The sequence below is a fragment of the Impatiens glandulifera genome, chromosome 4 (genome assembly GCF_907164915.1).
Source record: "Impatiens glandulifera chromosome 4, dImpGla2.1, whole genome shotgun sequence".
Lineage (NCBI taxonomy): Eukaryota > Viridiplantae > Streptophyta > Magnoliopsida > Ericales > Balsaminaceae > Impatiens > Impatiens glandulifera.
In genome coordinates this window covers 27,151,237-27,177,256 of record NC_061865.1, presented here as the reverse complement: position 1 = coordinate 27,177,256, position 26,020 = coordinate 27,151,237, and the positions used below count along the sequence as shown (strand labels likewise).

The 26,020-nt window shown below is 35.2% G+C and overlaps 1 protein-coding gene across 1 annotated transcript; it reads left to right on the top strand.

Annotated features, from left to right (window-relative positions):
* Positions 1 to 13,509: 13,509 nt before the first annotated feature.
* On the top strand, positions 13,510 to 13,998 carry LOC124935017 (copper transporter 6-like). The gene has a single exon (XM_047475484.1). It carries the CDS (start codon positions 13,510 to 13,512, stop codon positions 13,996 to 13,998), a length of 489 nt encoding a protein of 162 aa, XP_047331440.1.
* Positions 13,999 to 26,020: the final 12,022 nt, after the last annotated feature.

The window sequence follows — 26,020 nt, the reverse complement described above, 5'->3', positions numbered from 1 at the left end:
TGTCTTCAATTCTTTTGAGGAATGACTGATTTAGTTTTCGGCGGGAAAATGAACTTAAGGAGAAATAATTAAGGGACGGCTGTCCAAATAGCCAGAAGATGAAGAGTCTAATTACACCAGTAGTTAGACGTTTATTCTCCTTTTCACATTTTCACCTCCTTTTTGAAAATCAGTCTATTAGACGTGTCTATCTAATTATGAAATAACATCACATGAGACACGTGTGTCTGGTTAGACGTGAGCATCCTCTTGCTCATGACGTAAGAGCGTCTAACGTCTATTAGACGTATCCGTCTATTAGACGTATTCATCTAGCCATGCAGGTTAGAATAACCAAGACAATGATTTCATATGAAGATGAAACTGCTAAGGTAGACGTTCGTCTAAGTAGCTGTGTTTCTCAAACTCTGAATCCCTGGGACAAATTAAGACATCTGTCTTTCACGTCTGTTCAGTTGCGTTTTGAACAATATGTTCCCCCTTAATTTATGCATGTAATCACATTAATCAAGATCAACAAGACCTAACATGTTCCTAAAGTGAGAAAACTTAGCTTCCGGTAGGGGTTCCGGTAGACGAATCTGTTTCTGATTGACGTGTTCTCGGATGAAGTGATGCCTGATTTCAATATGTTTTGTCTGAGAATGCAGAACTGGATTGTAGGTGATTGCGATAGCACTTGTGTTGTCGCAGAAAATTGGAGATTCATCAGCCTCAATCCCGTAGTCTCTGAGCTGTTATTGAATCCACAAAACTTGAGAACAATAACTTCCAGCTGCAAGATACTCTGCTTCAGCTGTAGACGTGACGATTGACGTCTGCTTCTTGCTGAACCAATTGATTAGACGATCTCCAAGGAACTGGCAAGTTCCACTTGTGCTTTTTGTATCGATTTTGCCTCCTGCATAATCTGCATCTGAGAAACTGATTAAATTAAAACTGGAATCCTTCGGATAACACAATCCCACATTTTGAGTTCCCTTTAAGTATTTAAGAATACGTTTAGCAGCAGTAAAATGAGAAAGTTTAGGATCAGCTTGAAATCTGCCACAAACACCAACAGCAAATTGAATGTCTGGTCTGCTAGCAGTTACATACAGTAAAGAACCGATGAGTCCTCTATATGATGTTACATCGACACTTAGGCCACCTTCATCTTTATCCAATTTAATTGAAGAACTCATTGGAGTAGCTTCTGCAGAACAGTTCTCCAAACCAAACTTCTTTAGTAGTTCTTTGGTGTATTTGGCCTAGTTGATAAGAGTTCCGTTTTCTAGCTGACGAACTTGAAGCCTATGGAAGAATGTAAGTTCTCCCATCATGCTCATTTCAAACCTGTCCTGCATCAGCTTGGAAAATTTCTCACAAAATTTGGGTTAGTTGAGCCAAAAATAATGTCATCAACATATATCTGAACAAGTAGAATGTGAAAATCTTTAGTAAATCAAAACAAGGTTTTATCCACTGTTCCAACAACAAAATCATGATCAAACAAGAAATTGGTTAAAGTGTCATACCAAGCTCTAGGAGCTTGTTTCAGACCATACAATGCTTTGTCAAGCCTATAAACATGATTTGGCAAAACATGATCTACAAAACCAGGGGTTGCTCTACATATACTTTTTCACTTAATTTTCCATTTAAGAATGCACTTTTCACATCCATTTGAAAATCTTTAAAATTCTTAAATGATGCATATGCTAGGAAGATTTTGATTGCTTCTATTCTTGCAACAGGTGCAAAGGGCTTATCAAAATCAATACATTCCTCTTGTTTGTATCCTTGAGCAACTAAACGAGCTTTGTTTCTAATGACTAAGCCATCTTCACTAAGCTTGTTTCTAAAGACCCATCTTGTTCCTATGACTGACTTGTCAGTTGGTTTAGGAGTAAGATACCACACTTTATTTCTAGCAAATTGGTTTAACTCCTCCTGCATAGCATTGATCCAATCTGGATCAACTATAGCTTCACTAATTTTCTTATGTTCAATTTGAGAAATAAATGTAAAATTGGCCATTTCATCCATCAGTTGATGTCTTGTCTTTCGAGGAGAAAAAAGATTTCCGATTATCAGTTCTGGTGGATGATTTCTGTTCCATCTGAAGTTGGATCCAAGGGAGTTGGTCATCTGAACTGGTGACATCGCGACATTCAAACTCTCAACTTCTTGTTGAACATGAGTTTGCACGTCTGGTTGAAATTCAACCGGATCAGCCACATGATCAGATAGAGCCATCCGCTTGTCCAAGGTTTCTTCTTCTTCACTTACAGACTCAAGACTAGTCGCTTTTACTCTGTCAGCAAGATTAATGGATTCATTAGATTTTCTCTCAACAGGCTCATCAAAAACTACATTGAGGGATTCTTCAACAGTCTGTGTTCTTTTGCTGTACACTCTGTAAGCCTTGCTTACTGATGAGTAACCCAACATGAATCCCTCATCTGCTTTAGCATCAAAAGCGGTCAAATAAACCTTTCCATCGTTATGGATAAAACATTTATATCCAAATATCTTAAAGTAAGAAACTGTGGGAATTCTCCCATAATACAGCTCATAGGGAGTTTTATCAAAACGTTTGTTGATTATTGATCGGTTTTGTGTATAGCAGGCAGTACTAATGGCTTCAGCCTAGAACCTCTGAGGTACATCTGATTCAGCAAGCATAGATATCGCTGCTTCCTTCAGAGTTCTCACTCTTCTCTCAGCAATGCCGTTTTGCTGTGGAGTTCTGGCACTAGACAACTCGTGCCTAATTCCAGTCTCCTCGAGATAAGATGATAGGTATCTGTTAGTAAACTCAGTTCCCTGATCACTTCAAATGCATGTAATATTTAAAGATTTATGATTCTGAATTCCTTTAAATATCCTAATCAAGTTTTCAGCAGTTTTATATTTTGATGGTAAAAATGCAACCCATGTAAAACGAGAGAAATCATCAATAACGATCAAGGCAAATCTCATTCCTCCTATACTCTTTACAGGAATTGGACCAAACAGATCCATATGTAAAAGTTCTAGGATACGGCTGGATTGTTATTTCCCTTTGCTTTTGAACGATGATCTACCCTATTTGCCTAACTGGCAAGCAGTGCATATCTTGTCCTTTGAAAACTGAAGTTTGGGCAAACCAATAACTAAATTGTTTGAACAAATGTTGTTAATGGTTTTAAAATTCAAATGGTTTAAACGTTTATGCCATAACCATTTCTGGTCATTATTAGCAATCATGCATATAGGATCAGAAAACTCTTTTTGCCAATTCATTTTGTATGAGTTTCCTACTCTACTTCCAGTCAATAAAATGTTTCCATCTTGGTCTTTAACTAAACATGCATGAGTTTGAAAGTCTACTGACAAGCCATTATCACATAATTGACTAATGCTGATCAAATTATAGCACAGATTGTCAACAAGCAGCACGTCATTAATAGTTAGGTTACCATGGATAATCTTTCCCTTACCCATGGTCTTACCCTTCTTGTTGTCACCAAATGTGATCTTAGGTCTAGAGAAATCTGATATATTAGTGAGAAGCCGTCTGTTTCCTGTCATATGCCTAGAACATCCGCTATCAAGATACCATACAGATTCCTCCAGTCCTTCGTTTATTTGTACCTACATAAATAAATATTTACAATCTTTTGGTACCCATTTTCAATTGGGTCCTCGGTCAATCAGTCCCTTAGGAATTCATATTTGAGTTATTTTGATGGATTTCTCATTTTGAGTTGTGATTAATACGTATGTTTTTGACTTAGCAGACGACTTTCTGTTAGTCACTGATCCTTTAGCTTTTAAAGAAGATCTTCTTTTAAAACTCCTTGACTTAGAGTCAGGTTTTAAATTGCCAAACTTATTAGCTTTTTCTAGCTTATTCTTAAGTCAACTTACGGTCGGCGGAACATAAACTATTTCATTTTTGAAAGCAACTTCTTCATGAATAGGATCAGATTCAATATCAGTCATGCTTGTTTTGACAAAGTTTATAGTCTTAAACTTGTCAGTTGGAGGATTTGACTTTTTGCACGACAGATTAGGGTCATTGCTATCAAATCCCAATCTGAATCTAGATCCAGCTGGTTTTAACATACTGATCTGATATTTGACAGAATCTCCGAATCTTGTCCATGCACTGACTACATAGTTTAGTCTCTTGTTTTCAGATGAAAGAGTTTGAATATGTTCTTTGAGCATCTCATTCTCAGACGAGATCTCTGTTAAGTTTTCATCAAAAATGTTTGGTTCAGATTTTTGGTTTGAGGAAAGAACAGTTGATTCATATTTAACTTTTATTTCATAAAAAGAGTCAGTTAACTTCTTGTGCTCAATAGCCATTTCATTGAGTGCATTAGTTAACTCCTCATTTGTGAATTCTGGTACAGAGACATTATTTACCTTGGGTTGATCATCTGCCATCAGACATGTGACAGCTTCATTCTCTTTTTCAGCAGGAGACTTCTCTGAATCACTGTCATCCCAACTGGATTTGTTTTTACTGCATATGAACGCTTTATGGTTCTTCTTTGCTTGAGAGTTTGCATCGTAGATCTGATTAAGCTTATCCCATATCTCTTTAGCAGTGGAACAAAACTTGATCTCACAAAACATATTCATGTTGAGCAACTGGTACAGAATATTCTTAGAAACATTATCCAGGTTGTTGGTCATCTTGTTTTCAGTAGTCCACTCACTTCTTGGCTTCGAAATCTTTATAGGGCCATCAGTAATAACGCTCCACATATCACATTCAAGAGCAGCCAAGTGAGATTGCATCCTCATCATCCAATATTCGCAGTTGTCCATTGACAAAATAGGGATTTCATTGATGATAGGCATGTTTTAGATTCTTTATGCTTGAGAATAGAAACAAGGCTCTGATACCAATTGATAGGATCGGCTTTATCGATAGAGACAGGGGTCTGGCTAAGGATGAAGGGTTATGAAAAACGGTTTGAAAGAAATCTGGTTAGGGATTTAATTCGCTTTCTATTCTACGCAAACACTTGTAAAGACTTGAAACAGATTCAAGGCGGAATTGTCTACATGGGTTTGAAGCACAAGATGAAATATGAAAAGATGACAGAAATGAAAGAACACAACAGTTTGTTTATGGATATTCGGAGAAACTCTCCTATGTCACCCCTTCTTCCAACCACCGGAAGGATTCACTATAATATGATTCAAATCAAATACATTTTACACACACTTAGCTCACTATTGAACAGAACACTTTCTGTTCAATTACAAGATGAAGAATATCACTCAGCTAAAAGTGTTTTGATTCTAGCTCTCTCTTGATTCACACACAGTACAATCAGAAAGCAGCTTCACAGTATGAATATTCAAAGGCTTGAATTCTCTCAAGATTGGCAAGTTCGTAAGCTTAGCAGTTTTGCTTGTTAAGGCAGATTGTCCGTTGTCCTTGAGATTTATTAAATACTGAGCAGGAGCTAACGGTCAAATCTTTTAGAATGATACGTGGCGCTCTTCCATTGGAAAGCCTCCATTGTACACAGCAGGTTCTGAGCACAAGGATCGTGGTTGTACATCATTGGTAGTGCACCGAATATTCCATCAGGGATGTACCTACAAAACAAGTAATGTGAGGAAAATTCTCTTACGTGGCTTTCCTTAGTTGGCTGCATATAGCTGTTGTACAAATCTTCACTAGAAAGTGGAGCAGGAGTAGGGTACAGCTATAGAACGATGGTAGATGAAATGCTAGATTCAAGCATACTATTTAAACTGAGCATTAGACGTATTTCAGTTAGACGGATTGTAAAATCAGTCTAATGAAATAAGAAATCTCCTTTTAATAGTAACGTCTATTAGACCGCCTAGTCTAATAGAATTAGACTTACGTCTAATTACAATAATCATTAGACTGCACATCTAACTCCACTGAGTTAGACTACACGTCTAATTCCGGTTCTACCTCAGACTTGTCTGAAGGAGTTAGACTCACGTCTAACTTTCACTAATTAGACTACACGTCTAATTATCTAACAACCATTAGACTACACGTCTAACTCCACTGAGTTAGACTGCACGTCTAATTCGGGTCTTACCTCAGACTTGTCTGAAGGAGTTAGACTCACGTCTAACTTTCACTAATTAGACTACACGTCTAATTATCCGATAACCATTAGACTACACGTCTAACTCCACTGAGTTAGACTGCACTTCTAATTCCGGTTCTACCTCAGACTTGTCTGAAGAAGTTAGACTCACGTCTAACTTTCACTAATTAGACTACACGTCTAATTATCTAACAACTATTAGACAGCACGTCTAACTCCACTGAGTTAGACTGCACGTCTAATTCCAGATAAATTAGATTATCCGTCTAATTGCAAATATATTAGACTACACGTCTAACTCCGATGAGTTAGACTGTAAGTCTAATTCCGAATATATTAGACTTACGTCTAATTCCGTGTATATTAGACTTACGTCTAATTCCGAATATATTAGACTTACGTCTAATTCTATGTATCTATTAGACCATTCGTCTAATTACCCGTCTATTAGACTACACGTCTAACTCCGATGAGTTAGACTATACGTCTAATTCTATGCATTCATTAGACTACACGTCTAACTCCAATGAGTTAAACTGTACGTCTAATTCTATACATTCATTAGACTGCACGTCTAACTCCGATGAGTTAGACTGTACGTCTAATTCTATACATTCATTACACTACACGTCTAACTTTGATGAGTTAGACTGTACGTCTAATTTTATGCATTCATTAGACTACACGTTTAACTCCGATGAGTTAGATTGTACGTCTAATTCTATGTATTCATTAGACTACACGTCTAACTCCGATGAGTTAGACTGTACGTCTAATTCTATGCATTGAATGCCAAAATCGTTCTAATGACCCTCATTAGATCCAATTCTTATGAAATATTGTTTTAGTACACCTGCATCAAAACTCATAAGTCATTTCATCATCAAAATCTCAATTGTTAAATTATTTCAACACATAGTCAAAATAATTTGACCCAACAAGCTCTAAAGGTGACCTTCCCCCATGGATATCGGAGGAAAGTTTCCTCGTCTTCCACCATGTGGAGTATTTTTGGAAATATCACCCTCCTTGGGTCAAATGTAAATAGGTACTCCCAAATTAGGCATACCAGACCCATCTTGAATGCATCGTCCTTGTCTTTGCATTTCAAAAAAGTAGTCTCCAACTCGCTCATTCGCACACTATTTTTCCCATTGAAATATTTAACCGAGAGAGGTGGACAACCTCGGAATTCTTCTTCGTTCAACTCAGGAAAACTGCCGAAGTACAGGCCTGTAACCAACGCATACTTCTTCATACCAAATATAAGTTCATGCCCATTCACCATGAAAGTTATCTCCTTAGAGTTTGAGCTTACCCTCCTCATCAACATATGATGTACTATTGTTCCTGAGAATTGCAAAACTGGGGCTGTGAATAATGATCTGAACTGGGTATTGTAAACCCTCTCCAAAAGATCCATATCCTCGAACTTCTTAACAATCTTCTTTAGGCAAAGGGCACTTTTCCAAGAAATCCGACCAGGAAACTCAGGAAATGTGGTTTCTGCCATCTACAAAAGGAACAACATCATCAAAAATGTAGGAACAAATACATACACCATCGCAAACCATAAGTACTTAGCGAATCGCTAGGCACTTAGCAAAACGCTAAGTACTTAGCGAATCGCGAGGTACTTAGAGAATCACGAGGTACTTAGCGAATCGGGAGGTACTTAGCGAATCGGGAGGTACCTAGAGAAACCCTAATAGCGAAATCATTAACTGAACATAAGACAGAAAAAACCATACATAAACTAATAAAAAACCCTAAACAAAAAACTAGAAACAGACAAGAAACACTAAAACTTAACATGCAAAACCCTTAACATGCAAAAACCAAAACTCACAAACAAAAAACCAGAAAATGATCGGCCTTGGCAGAGAGAAGAATGAACCAACCTTTTTAATAATGACGAACGAGAAGAAAGAACCGAGAAGACGACGGGCAGAAATGATCATCCTTGGCAAGATTCAATGAAGACAATGGGTTAGAGAGAGAAGAGTTGCGCGGTTGAAATGAAATGTTCTGAATTTTTTTAAAATATAAGGTATAGCGCGTGTGCGTACGCGCGTCTCTTCAACTTCTGTAGCGAGTCGGTGAGTACTTAGCGAATCGCGAGGTACTTAGCGAATCGCGAGGTACTTAGCGAATCGCGAGGTATTTAGCGAATCGCGAGGTACTTAGCGAATCACGAGGTACATAGCGAATCACGAGATCAATGAACTCCAGGTAAGAGAAGATGGTTTGAATACGATTTCGTTAGTCATTAAGCATATCTTTTTAATAACGAACAAAATCGAATTCAAACCATCATCTCTTAACTGGAGCTCGTTGTACTTAGCGAATCGTGAAGTACAAATTTTTTTATTGGTTTCATAGGTAATCTATCTCGTTTGACAAGGTATCAACAACAAAGTCATGGCTTTGAAGAGAAGATGTGTAAACAAAATAAACCTTATAATTTTATATGGAAACATTTAGATTCTTCAGAAAAGGCCTTTGAAGAATCAATCATTGAGCTCCAGCTAAGAGAAGATTGTTTGAAATTTATTTCTTTAGCTTAATGACTAACAAAATCAAAGTCAGCCCATCTTCTCTTATCTGGAGCTCAATGATGGATTCTTAAATGGCCTTTTCTGAAGAATCTAAATGTTTCCATTAATGTAAAAAGATAATGTTTGTTTTGCTAACACAACTTCTCTTCATAACCATGAAGTGATGTAGATACCTTGTCAAATGAAGTTCATGATTAACTATAAAGAACAAAAAATTTTGACACTTAACAAATCGCGAGGTACTACTTAGCGAAACGGTAAACCCTTAGAGAAACGGTAAGTTCTTAACGAAACGGTAAGTCCTTAGCGAAACGGAAAGTCCTTAGCGAAACGTTTAGCGAATCTTCCCTGAAACGGAAACCCATATGATCCGAGATTTTCTACAAATATGAACCTAACGAAATGCTCAAATATGACCCAATATGAACCAAATAACAAATAAGAACACACAAATATGAACAAATATGAACCAAATATGAAAAGGTTTTTGAAATGAAGATAATGGAAACATGAACATAACTCAAATTAGGTTTAGGTTTGAAATGAACATCTTCTTCGACCTTCAAATCTTCTTCGACCTTCAAATCCTTAGAATCGGAGACCTGCATACCCTAAACCCTAGAATCGGAGACCTGCATGCAAAATAGGTTTAGGGCTAGTTTATGAAGATCGTGTAAATAAAAACATAAATGGATTAGGTTAAAAATAAAGATCTTGTAAATCTGTATAAATTGAACTACCGCCCTGCAGCCTCCATCGCCGTCGTCGCCGCCCGTCGCCGTCGTCACCGCCCGTCGCCGTCGTCGTCGCCCGCCGCCGTGAAAGAGAGAACAGGAGAAGAGAGAGAAAGAAAACGAAGGAAATGAAAAAATTACAGTATTTATACTAAACCTAATCCACTTCGTGAAATGCTAAGTCCCTTAGCGTTTCGCGAAAAGGGCAATTTCGTCTAAAAAAATAAACGACCACGAAAGCAATTTAATTTTTAAATCACACCAGATCAAATAAGTGGATCTTTGAGGTCATTTCTTCAAATTTCCCTATATATAATAATGCTTAAAAAAATGATGAGAGGTACCATCCACGCGCTCACCACAGTGCTTCGGGTTTTTATCTGAATCTCGCGGGTCGTGGAGCTCCATTATCATTTTAGTATAAATATAATTATTTGTTTTTTTTCTCAGAGGGAAGAAAACGACAACCAGCCTCAAGGAGAAGCCGCCTGATGGAGAGCTGAGGTTTTATTGTTTATTGTTGATGCAGATTCGTTTCTTTCCCTGCCTTTTTTTCCATCTTCTTTGATGAAGGCTAGGGTTTGATTAGTTGTTCCATGCATTTTCAGATGCTTGAGAGTGAGAGAAGCAACCAAGCAACCGTGGTTGCTAACGGTACCAGAATAGTGACAACCAAAGAAGTTGATTTCTTCATCTTCGTAGATGAAAGCTAGGGTTTGATTAGCTGCCGCTCGGAAATTTCCAGATGGAGAGCTTAGGTCTTTATTTGTTGTTGTTGATGTAGATTTATTTCTTTCCCTGCCTCTTTCTCCATCTTCTTTGATGAAGGCTAGGGTTTGATTAGTTGTTCGACACATTTCCAAATGCTTTAGAGTGAGAGAAGCAAACATGACCAGAACATTGACGACCAAAGAAGCCAACATCCAGATGACGTTGGCAGCGGAAGTCCATCTCAGAATGAAAAACTAGGCTTAATTTAGGTTTGAATCATCTCTCTTTACATAGTAGTTTAGGTTTTTCTTAATGTTTACAAGTCTATTGGAAGGTTTCAATGTTGAATATACAATAATATTTTTGCTAATTATCAAACATTGGGAATGAATGAGAGAAGAAAAATGCCAATTTTTGGGTTAATTCAATTTCAGGGTTCTCGGTCTTTGTTGATATAAATACAATAAACTTCCCTTTGGAGTAACATTGTGAGAATAAGAACTGCAAATTAATTAGGCTTAATTCAATTTCAGGATTGTCAGTCTCTACTTCTGTTGATACAAATACAATAAATTTCCCCTTTGGAGCAACATTGTGAGAATAAGAACTGCAAAACAGATACCTACACAAGCAACCACATATGCTTTAAATGAGACAGTCTGCAAATGATGTTTGGAGAAATATTGTGAGAATAAGAAGTGCAAAGCAGATACCTGCACAAACAACCCCATATGCTTCAAATGAGACAGTCTTCAAGTGTTGTGACGACAATAATTACCTTGAATCATCTCTCATTACATACATAGAAGCTCAAGTTTTTCTTTGTTGTTGATGATATAGATTCATTTATTTTACAAGTGCAATGTTATTGGAATGTTTATTGTGTTTAATTCAATTTCAGGATTGATAGGCTTCTGTTGATACAAATGCAATCAACTTGCACAAAAAGATACATTCACAAAGATAGGATGATAATGTAGATAATAATTATAATCCTCGACTGTGATTGGGTGACTCATTATGCATATTGCTCTTGCAACTTTTCCAACTTTTCTCATCTGAAGCACAATAAAAAAAATTGGAATGTTTATTGGGTTTAATTCAATTTCAAGATTGTTAGGCTTCTATTGATACAAATACAATCATCTTGCAAAAAAAGATACATTCACAAAGAGAGGATGATAATGTAGATAATAATTATAATCCTCAACTGTGATTGGGTGACTCATTATGTATATTGTTCTTGCAACTTTTCCAACTTTTCTCTTCTGAAGCACAATAAAAAAACAATTAAAATTATTTTTTTAGGAAAATGCAGATACAAATAAAAACAATGTTATATCAACAATAGAGTCTTGAAGATCTTGAAGATGGTGATTCAGAATGGTAAATCAACAGAAACTTGGAAGGAATAATTATGTTTCGTGAAATACATTCTATTTGTTGCCTTGTCTAAATTTTTTTGGGTCAGAATTATATATTAAAAGTTAATATATTAGGATTTTGTCTTGTCTAAGTTTTTTTTTATAATTATAAATTAAAAGTTAATATATTGGGATAATGATATTTTTATATAGAGTTTTGCTTTCATTTTTATTTTACCTTTAAAAGGTTTAATTTTTTATATTGTTTAATTTATTATAAAGAATATTTAAAATATATCATAATAAAATATAAAGTTTATTACTATAAAAAATATATCATATAAATTTTAAAAATTATTAATTAAGTATAATGTAAAGATAAGGTAGTTTATTTTATTTTATATTTTGTTTTAGTTAGATTGCTATATAAATCGATTTCAATTTAGTTTAATTAAAATTATAGTTTTTTTAACTAATTTATATTCCATAATTAAAGTCAATAATTTATTATATATTTAAAGATTTGTGATATATTATCATAATATTTTTAATTAAGATACTAATCATAATTATCAACTAATAACTTCTAATTATTTAAGATAAAATAATATTTTATTTATTATTAACTAACATAATATATATGGTAAAAATCTTAACCGTAAAGAAATTGAGGTGATTCATACGTTGAACATTAAAATTTAACTTAAGAATTATTAATGAAATGGGAGTTCACTTAAGCTAAATTTATGGTTATCTGAAAGAAATAGCCTTCACCAAAATGTATAAGGATTAGTTATGCTAAAATTTGAATTTATTGGGAGAACTCAAAATAAAGTTATAAAATATTAATGATATTTGTATAGGAATTCAAAATAAATTTTATAGAATTTTGTTATTTTTATTTTAAGTAAGAAAAATATTAGTTGATTTTTTTTTTATGTTTTACTCTTTCCATTTTAAATATCATTTTGGCAATTGTGTCATATTTTATTTAGTTGATTGAGTTGGTGGTTGTAAAATAATTTAAGAGAAATAATTAATATAAAGTTAATAATAATCAACTATTTTTTATATATTTTATTAGATATATTTATCTTAATTAAATATTTGGAATGAGTTATCAATAATAAAATTGTTTGTTTGATTTATTTTATCGATGCATGAGAACCACCCTAGTTAAAACTATGGTGTGCTCATCTATATATATATATATCAAAACTAATGGTGTGCCAATTGTTTCTCCAATTATTACTGGAATTAAATATTAAATTTATTTATAATCTTCAACAAGAATATAAAATTTATTCATCAACTACCAAAAAAAAAAAAAATAAATCAAATTAACATATTCTTTTTTTAATATTGTTAAATTTATGACATCTCAGATACCTTGAATCCAAAGTGGGATTTCAGAAATGAATAACTATAATAAACTTTTAAATATTAAACTTCAATAAATATATTATTTATATAATAATATAATTTATTTTTCTTAACAGTTTTATATAAATAATATATATTTATTTAAAATTTTAAAAATAACATATTATAAATATTTTATTTTATTTTATTTTATAAGCTTAAATAGATTAATGAACTATTAAATATAGTAAATTATAATATTATTATTTTTGTAATTTGGCTAGGGATTAAAATTCTTCAGTAATTTTTTGTTGCCATAAAAAAATATTAACACTGTTACTTTTATTTATTTAAATATGATAAAAAAAAATTATAAAATCATAAATACCCATAACATTTTTTAATTATTTATAAATTTAACACTTTAGTCCAAATTCATAAATAGTAATCGGTATTTACCCCAATTTTAGGACAAAATACCATTTAACAAGGAAGAATTGAGATTGTAAGATTAAAAAAAATGTCTAAACTAATCATTTTTTTTTAAATCAAAAACTTGTTTCAACTAGTAAAAAAATGTACTACACACATTTAAACTGTACTATATCTTAAAACAGTACAATTGAATTAAAATCCCCAATTCTCAAAATAAAATCATTATTTTTCTGAAAACCCTAATTTCTCAAACTCAAAGAAAATGGACGGCATGCATGGAGGAATGATGATGAACGGCACCGGTTCAATGAATTCATCTTCCACAGTTCACAAAAAGAGAATGATGATGCACATGGCCTTCTACTGGGGAAACACAGCCGAAGTTCTCTTTACGGGTTGGCCCGGAACTAGACCCGGTATGTACTATCTCGCAATCATCTTCATCTTCTTTCTTGCTATCATCGTCGAGTGGCTATCTCATTCAAGTTTTCTTACCCGATCTAATTCATCTGATCGGGTTCGGGTTGGTCTAGCTCAGACTGTACTTTATGGTTTACGATCTGGGTTAAGTTATATGATTATGTTATCGGTGATGTCGTTTAACGTTGGTGTATTTCTGGCTGCTGTTGTTGGTCATACGATTGGTTTTTTCTTTTTTGGGAGTCGGGTTTTTAAGGGGAATCGTGATGATTCTTATGTTATGAGTTCTCCGAGGAAGACGACAACGAATCTTCCTCCGATGAACTGTTGAAGATCTCCTGTTGAAGATCTCCTCCAATAGTTTTTAATGTTTTTTGTTATTGATTATGATGTTTGGATTGAAGCTTAAGAATTCTGCAATAAATTTTAGGGTTTTTAATTTATTTTATAATCTTTGTTTTTTATTTTTCAATTACATTGAAATGCAGAATTAAGATGAGGGTTAGTTTGTGAAATCTCAAATTATTAGTTTTTTTTTTTGTTTATTAAGAGAAAAGTTTATGATTGAAAACTTAATTATTAATAAAAATGTTTAGCTGTTAGTTTGACTGAATTGATCAACAAATTGAACCAGTTGAGTTTGGTTTAATGATTTCATAAACCTTCGGTTTGATATAGGTTGGATTATATTTGTTTTGGTTTTACTTAGCCAAAACTTGCAGATAGGATAATGGGATGATATTTTCAAAGTTTAGCCAATTTAAAAGTCCATTGTGATACATAGACTAAAATTATAATTTATCAGAATATAATTCTAGGGAGGGGCTATTGGTTCAAAGGGTATGTGAATAAGAATTGGATTGAAAGATAGAAATGTAATGTTTAGTGTTATTTGTACAATAATTAATTTTTATGTATTTATAATTTAATATATTTATTAATTTATTAATTTTGTTTATTCTCTTACTATTATGATTCAACTAAAAATTTGATAAATTAATTAATTAATTTAATATATAGATAAATACATAAATAAGAAAAAAAGAAATACTTAGTCAAAGTAAAATAAATTATAACTTCCACTTTCGTAGGGTCCTTGTAACGAATTTCAACAGCTTTACCAACATTCATTTGAGGTATACCAATGCTAAATAGTTCATCAATAACATCATCCATTTTTACAACACTTAGAGATTCAGGTGTAGATTCAGCGAATGATCTCAAATTTGGTACTAAAGTTGTCCAACTTTGAGTCAATCCTTTGTTGAAGGGTTTTTGATTTTTTCTTCTTGTGGAAACTTTTCATTATCGGTGAAAGTTTGTTTCTTTTTTTGGATGATTTGTTGTTTTATGAAATTGTACGTGAGCCTGAGAGACGACAACGGTTTCATCTTCACCATCCGATGAAGAACTCACAATCACATTCTTTTGCCAACTAATCCATGCTTGCGTCAAATGTATCTTCAGCTCCGCGCCATGTCTCCCTATCTTTACCCCCACACCATGTCCAGTTTGCGCAAATATGGGAATGTAAAATCCTGAAACCCAATGGCATTCGGGTGAGTCTATACAAAAGAAAATAACATAATATTCAAAATATGTAAAAATAAATAGAAAGAAACACCAAAGTAAACGCTCAATAAATAATCGATGAGAGTTTAAAACGTCTTACCTAACACCATTCATCAAACCATTATTTTTCACATTTGATCTTATGCTCAACCTCATCCCACTTACAACCACTTTCCATACACATCTCCGCAATGGAATTATACTTGCCTTTAAGATATTTTATCTTTGATTCAATGTGAGGAGTAGCTTCTTTATTGAAATCAGGAAACTTGCGCATTATCATCTTACATAGTTGACCCATATAATTGTTCTTAAATTTAGAGTCTACTTTCCATAATGAATCACAAGCTAACTCTTGAAGGGCATTAATCAAAACATCAACCTCATCATCAGTTCAAAATTGTTTGTTTTTCCACGTCCACGATAATCAAGTGTAACTTTAATTAACGATAAACAAGTGTAACTTTAATTAACGTTCCATCTAATGCTCATAAACAACCCTAAAAATTGGAGTTTATGATTAACCACAATAGTCAACATTACATAAACTAATTATTTACTATAATTTTTATGTATTATAATATTAAAATGTATAATGTCATTAAAATACCTGAAAACATTTTCATACATCGCGACAATCCTGATAGATATGTTCTGGCTTCTTCAATAAAATTGGATATAATTTTAAAATTGCACGAAGAATTGAATCGAATTGTCGACACACAGTTTCTATACTACTGTAAAAAAAAGTAGAGAAATTGTACTACTTTTTTTGTGATGGACCAAGATATATATAAACATTGCTACAACTTTCTTTATTAATGTGTTTCTAGTCGGCATCAAACCTCAAATACCTCTTACCATATCACACAATACTATAAATGTTGCCATATCCATTCGAAGTTTACTAATGCATGTTGCATCACACTTTATTGTCAATTTAGTCATCCATATAGTTCGAGAGATTATTTTTTTTCTTTTGTTTTAATATCACGAATCCTTTCTCGAATGTGGGAAGTAGGAACATATGATTACATAATATTGAGAGAATAAAAAGAACAACATATTGTTTGTTGTTTGTTGAACAAATAATAACTTCTTTAGTTTTCGTTGTTGTTCAGTGATAAAAGGCGAGTCATTTTCAGTAAGAATGAAGGTGAGCTGGTGAGAAATAAGAAAAATAATAATATTCATCGATGAGAATCACACAAAACCAATATATGTAACAAAACTAGTATATATCAACACACCTAACAAATATAATTTATATATATCTACTCAAATAAAAGAAAATCAAATTATATCTACTCAAATAGGAAAATCAAATTATATCTACTCAAATAAAGGAAAATCAAATATATCTACTCAAATAAAGAAAAGTCAAAATATATTTACTTAAATAAAGGAAAATCAAAATATATCTACTCAAATAAAGGAAAATCAAATTATATCTACTAAAATAAAGGAAAATCAAAATATATCTACTCAAATAAAAAAATCAAAATTATTTGTACTAACTTGGGAACTGAGAAGATAAAATACATGGAGAAAGAGAAAAAGAATAGAGAACACAATAAAAGAGAAAATATAAATAATAATAATGGAGAAAGTGGACTTGGAGTGAAAGGGGGAGTGGAGAGAGACTGAATGAATTTCATTCAGTCAATATTGAGGGGTTTCGATGATTCCGTATTTGTTTATCAATTAAAACCACGTACCAAACATCCATATTTATTCTCTTTTCCATTCTAGAGTAAAAAACAACGTACAAAACACGCCCTTAGGGATAACAAATGTCTTGATTTTTAATAATTTTTTAGAGAGAGAAAAAAAAGCTCAAATAAAAAGGGTAGGGATGACAATCTAGGTAAATTTTAGGTTGGCGGGTGCATGTTAATGGGTTGAACGCTTATAACATAAATTTGACATGTTTAGTCATCTGGGTCAAAATCTCTAACCTAGACCTGACATTTTATCTGTGATTGACATGAACCTGACCTGTTTGACTCAATTTTGTTGGAAAAATTAAGTAAAGAGTTAATTAAGTTAGAATTAATTAACTTAGAAATAAACGGAAATTATGAAATATTAAACAACTGAATTTTGATGATGTTTAAATATGAAGGAAGCTAAGTTATCAAATTGTTTCTGTGCAAATGCATCAGACTATGCTAACTTAGACGTGGTCTAAGCAGACTAAATAAACGTGTTGCGTAGTTAGACGTTGAAGTCTAACAAATACGTAGTTAGACGTTGAAGTCTAACAGATACGTAGTTAGACGTTGAAGTCTAACAGATACGTAGTTAGACGTTGAAGTCTAACAGATACGTAGTTAGACGTTGAAGTCTAACTTCATTAGACGTGGTAATCTAATAGAAAACGTAGTTAGACGTTGGCGTCTAACTCCTTCAGACAAGTCTGAAGTGATACATAGTTAGACGTTAAAGTGTAACATATACGTAGTTAGACGTTGAAGTCTAACAGATACGTAGTTAGACGTTGAACTCTAACTCTATTAGACGTGGTAGTCTAATGGCGTCTAACTCCCTTAGACATGGTAGTCTAATGGAGCACGTCTAATGCCTCACTTTAGTACCCGTCTGAAGTTAGCATACGTCTACCCACAATTAACTAGTTGTCTGCTACTCTGCTCCACTCACTATTGTGCAGTCTGACAAGCCAGCTAATTGTATCCAATGAACGAATGTCGCGTATGCAAATGTCCTTCCAACAACTTGTCTAGAATAAGACAATATTAGAGAGGATATTCGATGCACTACATGTTCGGTACGTCCATGATCCATTTGCTCAAAGTGTGCAGTTTTTGATATTATGGGAGGTCTTCCAATGGATACTTGACATGTGTCCATGAATAGATTCGACTGTTGGTGTCCTTCTACTACAAATAGATGCCCATGGACAACGGACGAATCACTTGTCACCTTACCGACTTTCAAACAACTGAATTTACAAGCTTACTCTTGCACTTATTGAATTCCTACATCATTCAAGCTCAAGAGAGAAAGAATCAAACTACTGTCTAGCTGTGAAAATATTGTTGATAATATTGTAAGTTGAACAGAGGTTGTTCTGTTTGAACAGAGTGTTAGCTAGTTCAGTAAATTGTATTTGATTCAAACAATTTAGTGAAATCCTTCCGGTTATCGAAGAAAGGGTGACGTAGGAGGGTTTTCTCCGATCATCCATAAACAACTCCCTGTGTTCTTTACTTTTTGTCATTCATCTTTCATTGGTTCAAAGCTTCAAATCCGACGAACACTTCCGCACTTGAAATCGTTTCAAAAGTTCGAAAGATTTGTGAAGAATAGAAACATATTTTAACTTTTAACAGAGTTAAAATAGAATTGTTTGTCATAAGTTGTTATCAATAGCTAGACCCTTATCTCTATTGGTTACACCGATCCTATCAAGTGGTATCAGAGCCTCGTTTTCTATTCTCAAGCTTCTAAAGAACCTGAATCATGTCTAAAAATGTCAGCTCCTCCAAGATCCCATGTTTTCAAAAGAAAAATACATGGTGTGGAAGAAGAGAGTTTGTGCTCATCTTGCTTCCTTAAACGATGACATGTGGAGTGTTGTTACCGAAGGACCTATCAAGATTGAGAAATACAAATCCGAATGGACAAGTGAATATAAGAGGAAGAACAGCCTCGACAACCTGGGCATGGATATCTTGTACAGATCTCTTGACGATAGCATGTTCAAATACATCATATCATGCGAGTCTGCCAAAGAAATTTGGGATAAACTCACTCAACTCTGTGAAGGCAACGAGCAAACCAAAGAGAACAAGATTACAGTTGCCACCCAGCAGTTCGACAACTTTAAGATGCATCCTAGAGAGACGATGTATGAGTTCTGATAAGAAAAATTAAGAAAGTTAATTTTCAAACCGGCCGTACATTACAAGTTTTGAATATTTATTCTAAATAATCAAAAAGGGATAAATTGATAAGAAAAATTAATTAAAGTTAATTTTTGGAACCGGCTAGAAAAACTAAACAATTGTTAACTTTCATGTGCAGGTACAGATCAAATCGTATGAACCGGCTGGAGCCTCATGAACCGGTTGCTGAAACACTTCAAAGAAAATCAGTTCCAAGTGATCAAGTCAAGATCAGAGGAACTAGTTTCTACTCTCTCAAGCGACCGGCCAACAAAGACAAAAGTTCACATTCCAGCCGGACTATATTATGTAAGAGACAAAACCGGTCACTTCAAACCTGTAGAGATGACGTATGGTGACGAAATAGACGTGTCTCGAAAGAATAAAAGAAGATAAGATCCGATCGGAAGCATGCGAGGAAAGCAATGATGATTTACTAATCCGATGTTGACAATCGGAAGGTGCATGCCTGACACGTGACCAAATCTGCAAACCGGTAACGTCACATTCTTCTGAAGAATCCTTGCATGCTTGCCAAGTGTTGAGGAAGGTGAAACGTGCAAGTAACCTTTCTGCACCGGCGTGATAATGATCAACCAATCCCACGGTGAGAGAAGAAAATGACCGTTGGGATCTCATCTACTATAAAAGGAAGATGAAGCGTTCTCATTAAATGCGAATCACATCCTTCTGAGAAAAGCGATAAGTTACAAATATCTTAGAGAGATAAACTTTCACGATCCAAAACCGGTGTGTCATAAACCGGAAGCTTTCTGTGTCTTGTTGTGTTGTGTTATTGTATTACATCAAGAGTGAGTTGGTGTAACCGGCGAGTAACGAGTTGGGCTCGACCGGCATTGTAATTTTTGTAACCTTGAAAGTTAGTGGAGATCCTTCTCATAACCTGAGAAGAAAGGGTGACGTAGGAGAGTTTGCTCCGAACATCCATAAAAAATCTTGTCTCGTGTCATTTCCTTCATTTCATTACTTATTCAATTAACCTAACCAAAATCAATCTTACTCCGAAAAACCGGTCCACTCATATCCTTAAAACCGACTCCTTCTAAACATCATCTAAAGTCGCATACGTTGCTTCAGACTGAAATAGACATTTCCGCCCTTGAACCCGGTTCAAGAGTCTGTGACAATTTACGAAGTGCTGAGAACGGTTATAGTCTCTAACCGGACTATCACCAAAGTGTGTTGTGTGTTGTAAGAGGCCACCCTTCTTAAAACCGGAAACACCCCGATCCTCCAAGGACGTCCCCGATCCTAACAAGTGGTATCAGAGCGAGGTTCTTAGCACTCAAGCAACCAAAGAAGATGGGAAGCATGACCCACAGCGACAAGCCACCGATGCTAAACAGTGAAGCGTTTAGTAGTTGGAAGAAGCAGATGTATTTACATCTGATCACATTAGATGATGAAATGAGCCGAGTCCTGAAAGAGGGACCGATCAAGATCAATAAGGAGTTAGACCAATGGACAAATGAAGATCTAAGACGGAGTAACCTGGACAACCATTGCATGAGGCACATCTACAAGGCTATAGATGATAACACCTTGAACAAAATCTCAGACTGTGATAGTGCAAAGGAAGCCTGGGAAACGATTATTCAGATCCATGAGGGAAACGAAAGAACAAAGGAGAACAAAATCTTGGTGGCTACACAGAAATATGAAAACATCAGGATGAAACCGGGGGAAAACATGAAGGAATTCAGCAACCGATTCACCAGTGTGGTCAACGAGCTTCAAACACTCGGAAAGAAGTATGACAACCGATAAGTAATCATCAAAGCCTTAAGATCACTGCCAAGCAATTGGGATATCAAAACTATGGTGATGAGGGAATCAAGCACCCTCGGGCAGATGAAGTTGCATGATGTGTTCGAGGATCTAAAAGCCTACGAGTTCGAGATTAAGTCTCGGATCGAAGATGAAGCATCCACATCAACCGCAACCAGAGCTTTGGTTACATCGGTGGAACCGGCGGTCCAAGTATCAACCGTTCCGGCTTCAGTCAAAAGCGCTAATCAGATCAGTGAAGATGTGATGGCGATGCTAGCTCAGAAATTTGGGAGATTCATGAAGAAGAGCCAGCCGCCATCTAACAACGATTTTAATTATAATTATGTAGATAAATCAATAAAAGATGCTATAACTGTGACGGTTTTGGACATTTCAGGTCAGAATGTAGAAAACCAAGGAGAGACGATAGAAAACCGGAAAGAAACTATCAAGGCAATCGGTACCAGGGAAACAACTACCAAGGGAATAACTACCAGAGAAATGATAACCAACGAAACGACTACCGGAGAAACGATGATCAGCATGCAGACGAAGGAAAGGAGATTCAGAAGGCACTCATCGCATCCGACGGTGGAAGCGAGTGGGCGTACTCCGACAATGAAGACAGTGAAGAAAGAGTAACCTGTTTCATGGCAAACGACGAAGAGGTATTTGATTTCTCTTCTGACGAGTTTACCAAAGAAGATTTGATTTTTGCACTCAACGAAGAGGTAGCTGAGTTCAGAAACATATCTGCATACATACCGACTCCGATAGAATCTAAAACCGTAGAGTCAAATAGCATCAATGTTAAAACATGTGAAACCGCAAAGTATGAACCAGATGAACTATTCTCAGATAATGAGAAGACAGTTCAACCGGTAACTGAAACCAATGAACGAGCAATGTATGTCACGGCTGCGTGGGAGAGATCTCGTCAAGCTGTAAAACAAATGTGTAATTATAAAAGACACCATAAATGTAGGTTTGGTATCGGTTACGAACCAAATAAACAAAACGAATCAAAACAACATAACGGGATGAAACTCACAAAAGACAATCTTCCATTCATAAGATTTGTCAAGAGTTCAACAACCGAAATGACTTAAAACCGGAAGAAGAACTTAAGTATATAAGTCCGACCGAATCGGAAAACTGGCTTCATCCTGAGAATAGGAAAGCCAACCGGAAACCAAACAAAACAAACAAAACTCGATCTCAAAGAAACTCATCACAACATAAGGCATTCTTAAGCAGCAGACAAGAAATTAAGCCAAACATTATAAGAACAGATACCGGGAAAGTGATCCGACTCATTCAAGTCTGGATCCCAAAGGGACTAATCAACCATGGACCCAACCGAATGTGGGTACCAAAAAGGTGTAAATAATTCTCTTTTGCAGGTTAGGAGAAGCAACCGACTAAAGAACTCAGAATGGTATCTGGACAGCGGATGTTCAAGACATGTGACCGGCAACGAAGAGCTACTAACCGACATCAAATATGAAACTGGAGCAATCATAACATTCGTTGACAACTCGAAAGATAAAACCGTGGGCAAGGGTAAGATTTTCCATGGTAACATATCTATAAATAATGTATTACTGGTAGAAGAATTGCGCTTTAATTTGTTAAGTATAAGTCAAATGTGTGATGTGGGCTATAAAGTTGAATTTCATAAAAATGCATGTTTAGTTAAGAATCAAGAAAATGATATCCTTTTAACTGGTAACCGAATGGGAAATATTTACAAAGTTAATTGGAAAACTGATTTTGAAAAACCCCGTGTGCATGATAGCCTGAAATGATCCAAACTGTCTTTGGCATAAACGGCTAAACCATTTGAATTTCAAAACAATTAACTTCATATGTTCCAAAGAACTAGTTCACGGTTTTCCAAGTGTTAAGTTTTCAAAAGATAAAGTATGTGCTGCATGTCAAATGGGGAAACAAATAAAGTCATCTTTCAAAAGTAAAGGAAACTATCAATCTGAACGATGTTTAGAACTTTTGCATATGGATTTATTTAGTCCGGTTAAAATAACTAGTTTAGGAGGCATGCATTATACTATGGTAGTTATCGATGACTATTCTAAATTTACTTGGGTAACATTTCTAGCTTCTAAAAACCAAGCAACTCCAAACCTGATCAAACTGATTTTAAGAATACAAAATGAAAAATCTATTCGAGTAAACAAAATCAGAAGTGATAGAGGAACTTAGTTTGTAAACAGCAATTTAACAACTTTTCTTGATGATTCCGGCATTAGACACGAGTTGTCTAGTGCCAGAACTCCTCAATAAAATGGCCTGGCTGAGATAAGAAACCGAACTCTCAAGGAAGCCGCAAGGTCAATGATAGCTGATTCGGGCATTGCTCAAAAGTTTTGGGCTGAAGCTATCAACACCGCATGCTATACACAAAACCGATCTTTAGTAACTAAACGCTTTTCCAAAACTCCTCTTGAAATATACTATGATCGAATTCCAAGTATACGGTATTTTCGAATTTTTGGTAGCAAATGTTTTGTTCACAACAACGACAAGAATTACTTGACCGCTTTTGATTCTAAATCCGATGAGGTAATCATGTTGGGATATTCAGCTGTAAGTAAAGCCTACAGAATATACAATACTAGGACTTTAATAGTTGAAGAAACCGCTCACGTTGTTTTCGATGAATCGGTTGAACGAAACACTGCATTACCCTTCGATCTTCACAACAGAATGGAAAACTTCAATATCAATTCTGATGATGAAGACGAGGTTCCGGTTTTTAGACGATTTGTCAAGGACCAAGCGGTTGACGCTGAACCTCAGCCTGCTCAAGCTGCTTTACCGCAGAAAGTTGACTCTTCAGTTTCTACTGAAGAAATCGATCGGTCTGACTCTGTTCAACCTACCGATCAGTCTAACCTTTATCAGCCAACCGAAAGCTTGATAGACACGTCTCGGATAAACCTCAGAAGGAACAAAAGTCATCCTCTTGAACTAGTAATAGGTAACATATCCTCACCCGTCCGAACTAGGCAACAAAATTTGGAACACTATGAAAACTCAGCTTTCATATCACAAATTGAGCCGAAAAAGGTGGATGAAGAATTGTCAGATCCCGATTGGATATTAGCAATGCAAGAGGAATTAAACGAGTTTGAGAGAAATAAAGTCTGGTACATAGTCCCTAGACCGAAAAATAAACCGGTTATAGGAACACGATGGGTATTCAGAAATAAACTCAATGAAGACGGTTTAGTTACGAGGAACAAAGCCCAGTTAGTGGCTCAAGGCTATAAACAGGAAGAAGGCATTGATTTTGAAGAATCATTTGCTCCTGTAGCTAGACTCGAGGCCATTAGAATATTTTTAGCATATGCAGCGTTTACAAATTTTAAAGTTTTTCAAATGGATGTTAAAAGTGCTTTTCTAAACGGTAAAGTAAATGAGTATATGTTAATCAACCTCTAGGTTTCAAGAATCCAGAACACGAAAATCATGTTTACCGGCTGAACAAAGCCCTTTACGGTTTGAAACAAGCTCCAAGAGCTTGGTACGATACATTAACACAATTTTTATTTGATCACAAATTCACAATAGGTTCGGTTGACAAAACACTTTTCAAATTTGAAAGAAATGAACAAATATTACTCGTTCAAATTTATGTCGATGATATTATTTTCGGATCAACCGATCCAAAGTTGTGTGATAAGTTTTCAAAGATGATGACAGACAGATTTCAAATGAGTATGATGGGAGAACTGAGCTTCTTCCTAGGACTTCATGTTAAGCAGATTGAAGCCGGAACCTTCATAAGCCAACTGAAGTACAAAGCCGAACTATTGAAGAAATTTGGAATGGATACATGCGCTGAAGCAGCTACACGTATGAGTCCTTCTGTAAAGCTAGACAAAGATGAGGATGGTCAAGCCGTTGACATCACAGCATATCGAGGAATGATTGGATCATTGCTTTATCTAACAGTCAGCCGACCTGACATTTTGTTTGCGGTTGGGGTATGCGGAAGATTCCAAGCCAATCCAAAGCAATCACATTATACTGCGGCCAAAAGAGTTTTAAAATATCTGAAGGGAACTCAAGAAGTGGGACTTTGGTATCCAAAAGACTCAAGCTTCAACCTCATAAGCTACTCAGATGCTGATTACGCAGGATGCAAGATCGATAGAAAGAGTACAAGTGGAACCTACCAGTTCTTAGGTGACCGGTTAGTTACCTGGAGCAGCAAGAAACAGACCTCAGTTGCAACATCAACCGCAGAGGCAGAGTACATAGCAGCCGGAAGCTGCTGTACACAACTCCTCTAGATCCAACAACAACTAAGGAATTTCGGTGTAGAAGCCAAGGAATCTCCAATTTTCTGTGACAACACCAGCGCTATAGTGATTACATACAATCCAGTGTTGCACTCAAGAACAAAGCATATTGATATAAGACACCATTTCATCCGGGAACACGTTCAGGAGAAACACATCCGGCTGGAATACGTCTCGACCGAGCAACAAGTAGCGGACATCTTCACAATACCACTACAAGAAGCTAAGTTTTCTCACTTTAGAAATATTCTGGGAATTACTAATGTTAATCAACTTATATCATGATTATGCATGAATACTGCTTACATACGTAATACTGAAAACCGGGATATGTGTTCAGGGAGAAGCTCTCGCTTCTCAAACCATATTCAAATAGGCCATTGAAAACTTCAAGAATGCTAACTGGGTGGAAGTCCTCGGTTATGCCTGATTACTTCATAACTTCAAAATCACATGTATACTTACTATACGGTTGAAATAACCGGGTTGAAGTGGATATACTCAATCCAAAGTTGAACAAATGTTGACGTAACTCAACATTTCTTCACAATCGAAACAAAATATCCAACTAAAACCGGTCATGGAAAACCGCTTAGTACAAATGCACTCTGGTTCTGATGGAATGAACTTTTCCGGTTAATCTGGGATAACTAACTGAGTTTTCATGCATAACTTGAAAAATGAAGCCTGTAATAAATAAAAACAGTCTACCGCAATCAAGATGACGACATGTGTCCATCATCAAGAGAGGGAG

Excerpts from the sequence above, each read along its gene's own strand:
- LOC124935017 (XM_047475484.1), top strand. The coding sequence starts at position 13,510 with ATGGACGGCATGCATGGAGGAATGATGATGAACGGCACCGGTTCAATG.